At 49.9% G+C, this 9,527-nt stretch overlaps 1 protein-coding gene across 1 annotated transcript; it reads right to left on the reverse strand.

Annotated features, from left to right (window-relative positions):
• Window positions 1-138: 138 nt before the first annotated feature.
• Window positions 139-4,357, reverse strand: IL12A (interleukin 12A). The gene is made up of 6 exons (XM_038146120.1): window positions 4,200-4,357; window positions 3,914-4,016; window positions 2,691-2,798; window positions 2,539-2,580; window positions 2,231-2,414; window positions 139-742 (listed from the first exon to the last, which is right to left on the reverse strand). The coding sequence occupies exons 1-6, from the start codon at window positions 4,355-4,357 to the stop codon at window positions 600-602; spliced, it is 738 nt and encodes a 245-aa protein (XP_038002048.1). The 3' UTR covers window positions 139-599.
• Window positions 4,358-9,527: the final 5,170 nt, after the last annotated feature.

Genomic DNA, 9,527 nt, shown 5'->3' on the forward strand with positions numbered 1-9,527 from the left:
TCAAGGATTATAATAATACATAAATCAGGGAATATCATCATAAATAAATAATTAAATAGAATGGAATCTCCAATAAATCAAGGAATATCATCATAAATAAATCAGGGCGTCTCATCATAAATAAATCAAGGAATATCATCATAAATAAATCAGGGCATCTCATCATAAATAAATCAAGGAATATCATCATAAATAAATCAAGGAATATCATCATAAATCGGAATGGACTGGGATATCATCCTAAATGAAGGAATATCACCATAACTCATGAAATAGAATGGAATCTCTAATCAAGGAATGTCGCCATAAATCAGGGAACAGAATGGAATGCGATCCCAAATAAATCATGGAATGGAATATCCCGAGGTGGAAGGGATCCCCAAGAAGAGGAATTACCATGAACGGCTCTCAGTCCCTGAGGGATCAGCAGATTAAATGCGAGTAAATCAGATTTAGGAACATTTTGGTGCTCAGATGTAGCTTAAATCCCCAAACCCCGGGAATTTAACAAAGCTTCGAAGGCGCAACTCCCTGAAAACAGCTTGTGGGAATTCCGTGGGATCCTCAGCGGGCGTTTTCCCCCCGGGATCTCCTGGGGATCAGGGGGAGCTGAGGAAGCTCAGCACCCTGCAGATGGTGACGCTGCGGATGCGCAGGGCCAGGAGGGCCCCGCAGAGCCGCAGCCGCTCCGCGAACGGCAACGATCCCGACGATCCCGATGATCCCGACGATCCCGACGATCCTGATGAGCCCAACGATCCCAGTGATCCTGAGGATCCTGATGAGCCCAACGATCCCAGTGATCCTGATGATCCCCATGATCCCAGCCCCAATGATCCTGATGATCCCAATGATCCTGATGATCCCAATCCCAATGATCCTGATGATCCCAATCCCGATGATCCCAATGATCCCAGCCCCAGTGATCCTGATGATCCCGATGATCCCGATGATGCCAGCGGCGCCTCCGGACCCTGCCCGGTGCTGTTGCCCAGGGCCTGCAGGGGTTAGAAAACGGCTTAAACCCAAAAATCCCCGGGATTTTCACCCCCTCGGGGATGAGCGGCAAGAGTGGGGAGTAAGGATGGGTCAAGGGGAGAATTTGGGATGGTTAATTTATCATTAATAGGGAAAAATTTGGGATATTGGGATATAATTTGGGATAAAATTTGGGCTATCCCAATAGACTGAGGAAAGGATTGGGGATATTTAATTTATCATGGATAGAGTGAAGGAAAAATTTGGGATATTTAATTTGCCCTAAATAGAGTGAGGGGAAAATTTGGGATGTTTAAATTACCATGAATAGAATGAGGGAAGAATTTGGAATGTTTGATTTGTCATTAATCGACAAATTGGGAAAAAATTGGGATATTTAATTGATCATGAATAGAGTGAGGGAAAAATTTGGGATGTTTATCATTAATAGGGAAAAATGTGGGATATTTAATTTATCATCAATAGAGTGAGGGAAAATGTGGGATATTTTAATTTCCCATGAGGGGATATTTAATATTTGGGATATTTAATTTGTCATAAACAGAGTGAGAGAAAAATATGGGATACTTAAATTGTCATGAATAGACTGAAGGGAAAAATTGGGATATTTAATTTGCCATGAATCGAGTGAGGGAAAAATTTGGGATGTTTAATTTATCAGTAATAGGGAAAAATTTGGGCTATTTAATTTATGGTGAATAGACTGAGGGAAAATTTGGGATGTTTAATTTATCATTAATAGACTGAAGGGAAAATTTGGGATATTTAATTTGTCATAAATAGAGGGAAAAAATTGGGATGTTTAAATAATCATGAACAGAGTGAGGGAAAAATTTGGGATATTCAATTTATCATCAGTAGAGTGAGGGAAAATTTGGAAATATTCAATTTGTCATTAATTGGATACATTTTGAAGTATTTAATGATAGCACTAAAAGACTCAGGATAAAATTGGAAATATTTAATGATAGCATTAATGGGGAACATTTTGAAATATTTATTTTACCCTGAACGGAGTGAGGGTAAAATTGGAAATACTGAATTGATCATTAAAAAGGTGAATTTTGAACTATTTCATGATTGCATTAACAGACCGTGCATAAAATCTGAAATATTGAATCTTATCATTAATAAGCTAAAATTTCAAATATTTCATGATTGCATTTATAGACTGAGGCTAAAATTTGATGTATCCACCTCTAATCCACGCTTTGTCACCAGGTCTGTTAGATTTCAATGTTTGGAGGGGAAATCGAGGTTTCCCCTCCCCAGCTGCTGAATTTGGGGCTCCGCGGGGCAGGAATCCTCACCTCCATCATCCCGTCCAGGGCTGCCAGCAGCTGGGGGTCGGGCAGGCTCCTCAGCTGTGCCCTGTAGGCTCTCACGTCCTCAGAGATGCCCCGCAGGCATTTCCCCTGGGGAAAACAAACGGGATTGTCAGGAAACAAATGGGATTGTCAGGAAATGTGGGAATCTGCTGCTCCTTTAAACGCGCCCTGAGGAAAAGAAGGAGGTTTTTTTTGGGAAATTTCTATTTACCTCATCGAAAGTTGATTTTTCCAGGGCTGGGCAATTTCCAGGCTGCAAATCGAAGAAGAATTAATTTTGTGATTTAGTGGGAGTGTGGATGATAGATTCCGTGAAACCATGAGGTAAAATTTAAATTTGATCCGTAATTTCTCTGCGTTTACCCCTGGGTCCTGGGCTCTGCAGGCTCTGAGGGTGTTCAGCTGGTTCTCAGTGATGTCCTGCAGATCCACCTCCTCGAGGGTGCACTCGAATCCCAGGACGTTGGATTCCTGAGGTGAAAAGGGAATAAAAAAGGGTCCTTGGCAGCTTCAGGAGGCAATTTCTGTATTTGTATACATTTATCTGTAAATAGACACAGTTGGATACACAGATACAATTTCACGTAGCTGCGCTCAGACGAACCCCAGGAAGGAGGCTCTGTGAGGACTGGGGTTAAATGTATTACATCTAAATTAAATTTAAATTAAAGTTAATTTTAAATACTTATATTTAAAATAAATTAAATTTAAATACTTATATTTAAATATTTTAAAGGAAATAGTTTGGGGACCATCACTGACATCCTGGGGCCACCACTGAAATCTTGGGGACACTCCTGCCCTCCTGGGACCATCCCTGTCATCCTGGGGAGGAAAACTGCTCGGGATTTCCAGGTTTAGTGTCACCACTGTCCCATCCCTGCCCTCCTGGGTGTCACCACCGCCCCATCCCTGCCCTCCTGGGTGTCACCACTGTCCCATCCCTGCCCTCCTGGGTTCTCTCAGCAGCCCCTGGGTGCCCAGCTGGTGCCTGGGGACCATCCCTGCCCTCCTGGGGACCACAGTTACCCATCCCTGCCTGCCTTGGTGCCATCCCCACCCTTCTAGGCACCACCACTGGTTCCTCACTGGCCTTTGGGCACCTTCACCACTTCTCTGGGTGCCACCACTGCTCCATCCCTGCCCTCCTGGGTACCATCACTGCTCCATCCCTGCCTGGTTTGGAGCCATCCCTACCCATCCCCATCCTCCTGGGCACCATCCCTGCCCCATCCCCATCCTCCTGGGTACCACCCCTGCTCCATCCCCATCCTCCTGGGCACCACCCCTGCTCATTCCTGCCCTCCTGGGCACCATCCCTGCCCCATCCCCATCCTCCTGGGTACCACCCCTGCTCCATCCCCATCCTCCTGGGCACCACCCCTGCCCCATCCCTATCCTCCTGGGTACCACCACTGCTTCATCCCTGTTCTCCTGGGTACCACCCCTGCTTCATCCCTGTTCTCCTGGGCACCACCACTGGCCCATCCCTGCCTGGTTTGGTGCCACCTCTACCCCATCCCTGCCCTCCTGGCTACCACCCCAGCCCCCCGCATCCACCCCGTCCCATCCCGTTCCCCGCGCACCTTCAGGCGCTGCGGGGAGGCGCTGGCGGCCTCCAGCAGCTGCCGGGAGCGGCTGAGGCACTGGGCGGGGGGCTGGCAGTGCCGTGCCGGGGCCGAGCCGGGCCGTGCCGGGGCCGAGCCGTGCCGTGCCGGGGCCGGGCCGGGCAGTGTCGGGGCCGAGCCGTGCCGTGCCGGGGCCGGGCCGGGCAGTGTCGGGGCCGAGCCGTGCCGTGCCGGGGCCGGGCCGGGCCGTGCCCGGGCCGGGGGCAGCAGCAGCAGCAGCAGCGCCAGGCACAGCCATGCCCACCCGCGGCCGCCAGGCGGCGCTGCCAGCCCGCTCCCGGGGCCGTTCCCGGCGCTGTTCCCGGAGTTATTCCCGGAGTCATTCCCGGAGTCATTCCCGCTGTTCCCGGTGCCGTTCCCGGTTCTCCCGGTGCCGTTCTCGCCGCTGCCGCCCCGCTCCATCTCGCTGCCGTCGCTCCCCGCCGGGGGCAGCTCTTATAGAGCCGCCTCGCAGCGGGATTTCCCCCCGCGCCGGCCGCGCTCATCCCGAGAGCGGCGGGGCCGGGAATCCCGCACGGGCCGGGCTGGGCTGGAGCGCCTTCCTCGGGCTCTGCCAGCGCAAAGCGCTTCCCGAAAAGCGGCGTTGGTTCGGGTCAGTGCCAGGCGTGTGGATGAACTTCCGTGGAGTCACAACATCGTGGGATGGTTTGGGTGGGAAGGGACCTTGAGATCCTCTCATTCCAACGGCAGGGACACCTTCCACTGTGCCAGCCCGGCCTCGGGCACTGCAGGGATCCAGGGATGCCAATCCAGCTGCTCTGGGAATTCCATCCCAGGGCCTCCCCTCCCTCCCAGCCAGGAATTCCTTCCCAAAATCCCACCTAAACCTCCTCCTCTCTCAGTGTGAAGCCATTCCCTCTCTGTTCTGTCCCTCCGTCCCTTGGAAATCATCTCTCTCCAGCTTTTTCCCATTTCTGTTCTTTATCCTGCTTTCCTCTCAAGGAAAAAGAACAGGACAAGGGGAAACAGCCTCAGGTTTCACCAGAGGAGTTCATATTGGATATCCGGGAATATTCCTTCATGGAAAGGGCTGGAAGGGGTTGCCCAGGGCAGTCTCCATCCCAGGAGGGATTTAAAGCCCTGGGGAGGTGGCACCTGGGGACAGGGCTCAGGGGTGGCCTTGGCACTGCTGGGGATGGTTGGACTGAACGAACTTTGGGATATTTTCCAGCCTAAACCATTCCACGATTCTCTGATTCTCGAATGACAGACTGTCACTAGCGAATGTTTGTGAAAACCTGCCTGAATGTTTGATTTTGCAGAAATGTTCAGATAAATCAACAAACGTTTCAATCTCAGCTCCTATTTTTCGTGGCCATTCTCAGCTGCCCCAAAAGGCTGCAGAAAACTTTTCTGTGCCTTGGGACTGCCACGAAGTCACTGGGATTTTTGCTGTCAAACTGCAAGGGAGCAGGATGAATCAAGAGTTTTATATTGCATTTTCAGGTTCTTTGCATTTTCGCTGTTTCCTATAAGAAGCCCGTGGCGTGTCCTGAGAGCTCTTTTTGCCCCAATACCAGCAGTGCCTCATTTTCCAATTTCTCTCTGTGCTTTCCACCCCTGCCCCGTCACTGCACCGTGGGCTGTGGTTTCCAGCTCGTGGAGGAGCCGCGGCTTCCGAGAGCCAAAAGTGAAAGAGAATTTTGGGATGCGCAGCGGGGCTGTTCCTGAAAGGCACCACTTTGGCTTTCCAGGTTTCTCAGTCCCTGCTCCAGCAGGACACGAGGTTTCCCAGCAGGGGCACAGCTGGGGTGGGGTTTGGGTTGAATTTTTTGGCTAAATTGGGATATATCCTGATGATATCCTACAGATCTCTCCCAGAATCCTTGCTGGGATCCCTGGCAGTGTCCCAGGCCAGGCTGGGTGGGCTTGGAACACCCTGGGACAGTGGGAGGTGTCCCTGCCCCTGGCAGGGCTGGAATGGGATGGGATTTAAGGTCCCTTCCCACCCAAATTCTGGGATTTTAATTCTGGCGAGTGGAAATTTTTTTCCCAAAGGAAGAAGAAATCCATCTTCTCCTCCTTCTCCTCAAAGCACCCTCTGCTTGACCAGGCTTAGCCTGAATGAAAAATCTTGATAATTAATATTTATAGTAACCATATTGGAGCAAAATGATATGTTTTATACATTATAAAGGATATGTTTTATACACTATAATCTATTTAAATATGAGAATTACTCCTTGAGCAAGTGCAGTCCCAGAGGAGTGAAAAGCAATGCTGAAATGGAATGGGAATAATTAAAGATCTGTGATGTTGCTTTGTGTTTATTTCATGGGATCATAAAATTGTGGCATTTTTTAGGTTGAAAGGGACATTAAAGCTCATCCAGTTCCACCTTCCCCTGTCCCAGGCTGCTCCAGCCCCAGTGTCCAGCCTGGCCTTGGACAATTCCAGGGATCCAGGGGCAGCCACAGCTGCTCTGAGCACCCTGTGCCAGGGCCTGCCCAATATAATAAATATAATAAATAGAATAAATAGAATAAATAGAATAAATATAACAAATACAACAAATATAACAAATATAGTAAATATAGTAAATATAGTAAATATAGTAAATAAAAATGTAGTAAATATAATAAATATAATATGGATAATATAGTTATACAGATATATAGACAGTATAGATAATAAATATCACATCTATTTTATAGATATATATTTTATCAGTGTTAAGTTATAAAAGTGTTAGCAGCCCTGTGTTTTTTACACAAGAAAATATAATTCCACTGCCTGTATTTCAACCAGAAATTACTTCTGTTGGAATTATCCTCCAGAGAAAAGCAAGGATTGTTCTGGGTCTCTATAAAATTAGATTTGATCTAATACAGTCAAAATTCGGGGAATCCCTGCTCGGGGCTCTGCCCTCCCCCAGATCAATACCCAAAAATCCTGCTTGAGGCAGAAAGGGAAAGCACAGATCAGAAAGAAACCCGGTGAGAAAAGCCCCCAAGCCCCAGCCCTGGGCTCAGTTTGGTTTTGAGGCCTGGGGAGTTGAGAGATGAGAAATGGGATCAGCTCCAGCCCCGCTCTTCTGAAAAAGCGGGAGGTTCCTGGAAATGTCCTGCCTGCTCTCTCAGTCTTGGCTGCTCTCCCCTCCAATAAACAGAAAGTGAATTTTCCCCTTCATTTTGGCCAAGGCTTCCAGGTAAGAATGGTGGGCTCACCCTTGCTTTGAGGGAAATGAGGTTTAGGGATGTTTCCCTCCAGCTCTGGGGTGCTGTTTCTCCTGGGATTTAAAATTAGGTGGGTTTTCCTCAGGGACAGGCTCCAAACCCTTTGGGAAGGCCGTGGAGTCACTGGTGGCATCCTCAGTGGAAAGGGTTTGGTTCTTTGCAGGGCAGCCCTGTTGCCTGGCACCGGGATTAGCAATAATTTCATAGCTCTAATTAAGCAATAATTACAGAGAAATAGAAATTCAGGCTGCAGGGTGAGTCGATCCCACCCAGGCTGATGGGCAGCTGCAGACAGAGAGCACTGCTCCGTTAAAAAATGGGAAAATGTCTCAAGGATTGGGATTTCTGGGTGCAACAAATAAAAGTGATCTGATCCTATTTGCCACTCGCAGAACCTGTGGAATATTGAATCATTTCTTTGCCTCTGGACCATTTTTTGGGAAGATCCAAGGTCAGATTTATCCCCAAGGAGCCTCACTGGGAGCAGCTGTTTCTGATTTGGGTTGGGAACTGATGGCTCCATAGAACAGGGGGGAAAGGGTCAGGAGAAACTTTCCTGGTGTTCTTGTGGCTGCTGATTCTGATTCCTCGTGGAATTCCCTGAAATTCCTAATCCCCAACCTCTGCTCTTGCTGGCATTGCCTCAGGGGGTGATTAAATGGTGTTTCTGGAGCTTTCTTGGGGTGCTGGCACCTCTAAAATCCTGGCTCAGTCACTGCATCTCTTGGCTCTTTTTTTTCCCAGTTGCCACCAGAATTCCTGAGATTTCCCCACGATCCCTGCTGGTTCCTGGCTCCTGGATTCCTGCCAGCTCTGGGAGCACCCAGCTTGGGATCCCCAAAGTCAGAGGCTGCTGTTTGCAGGCTCCAAAGCTCCAATGCCCTCGCCAGGGGAAGGGATTCATCCTGGGAAAGGAATGAAGCCACTGGGAATCCCTGGCTTGGGGCTGGGATTCCCTAAAAACCCTCAGGGTGCATTTGGGGCAGGGAATTTCTCCCACTGAGTTGGGAGGAGCAGAGATCAGGGAGAAATTCTGCCCTGGGAGGGTGGGGAGGCCCCAGCCCAGAGAAACTGTGGATTCCCAGAGAAATTTTGGATCCCCCATCCCTGGAATTGTCCAAGGCCAGGCTGGATGGGGCTTGGAGCACCCTGGGATAGGGGAAGGTGGAACTGGGTGATCTTTGAGGTCACTTCCAAGCCCAACAACCCAAACCATTCCATGATTTAATGGTTCTGTGGAATAAACACTGAGGAACATCACTGCCCAGCCCACAGGCTCAGGATTATTCCCATTCCCTGCCCATGGAACTGGGATTTAAGGTCCCTTCCCAACTCAACTCCTTCCAGGATTTTATGGCTCCCTGTGGGGTTTGTTTTAAATTCCCACGGAATTAAGAGGAATAAAAACCTCCAGGAAGCACCGCCAGGGCTGGATGGAGCTGCAGGGAGAGCTGCATCCCCCTGGAAATTCGGGAATCCTGTGAGCTCAGCCTGCCTGGGCGCGGCCCCAGAGCTGTGGGTGATGCCAGCTGTGCCCGTGGTTTCGTGGCACTTTCGGGGAGCTCTTTCTCTCTCGCTTTCAGTTTTCACCCTTGACAGAATTTCTCAGCTCTGGGTGCTTTTTCTGCTCCTCATCCCTCCCGGTCACCTCCTGGCTGTGGGTGCTGTGCTGGGCAGGCAGCAGGAAAGCAGGGATGGGGGAAAAGCAGGAATTTTGTCCTTGCTGAGGTCAGGTTGGCCCTTTCACCTCACACTGGCTTTGCAGGTGGAGAAAAGAAAGAAATCTGATCTTGGATGGGCAGGAGCTGATCAGGGAGATTTTTTTCCAGCGTTTCTTTGATGTAGCACAATTTTCCAAGCGCCATTAATGATGGAATTCTGCATTCCTGAGGAAGCTGGGCCAGGCCAGCAGCTGAGGAAGCCCAGGAGATGCAGAGCTCAGAGCCTGCGGAGCCTGGGGACACCTGGGAGCTCTGGGATGACCCACGGGCACAGAATTCCCCGGGATCCTGCCCCAGGGCCATGGGTTTGGCAGGAGTGACCCCCAGGAATGCTGTGCCCAGGATTTCACCGCTGCTCCTGCAGGCTGGGCACTCTCCTGGCAGGAATTCACCCCCCAGGGCCGCATGTTGTGGTTTTGCTGTGCCTTGGTGAGGAGAAAAAAGGGAATTGGTGCAATTAGGGAAGGGAGGAGCTGACCTGGAGCAGGTGAGAGCTGCCAGAGTTCTGTGGGGAAGGTGAGGAAGGGACCTTTAGTCCTTTCTACTGAAACAAGGAGTGGAAAGCTGCAGGAAAACCAGAGGGGGAATGGATTCCCACTGCCAGAGGGCAGGGATAGCTGGGAATTTGGGAGGAAATCCTTCCCTGGGAGGGTGGGGAGGGGCTGGGGTGGAATT

Source organism: Motacilla alba, chromosome 9 (genome assembly GCF_015832195.1).
Source record: "Motacilla alba alba isolate MOTALB_02 chromosome 9, Motacilla_alba_V1.0_pri, whole genome shotgun sequence".
In the NCBI taxonomy this organism is placed as follows: Eukaryota; Metazoa; Chordata; class Aves; order Passeriformes; family Motacillidae; genus Motacilla; species Motacilla alba.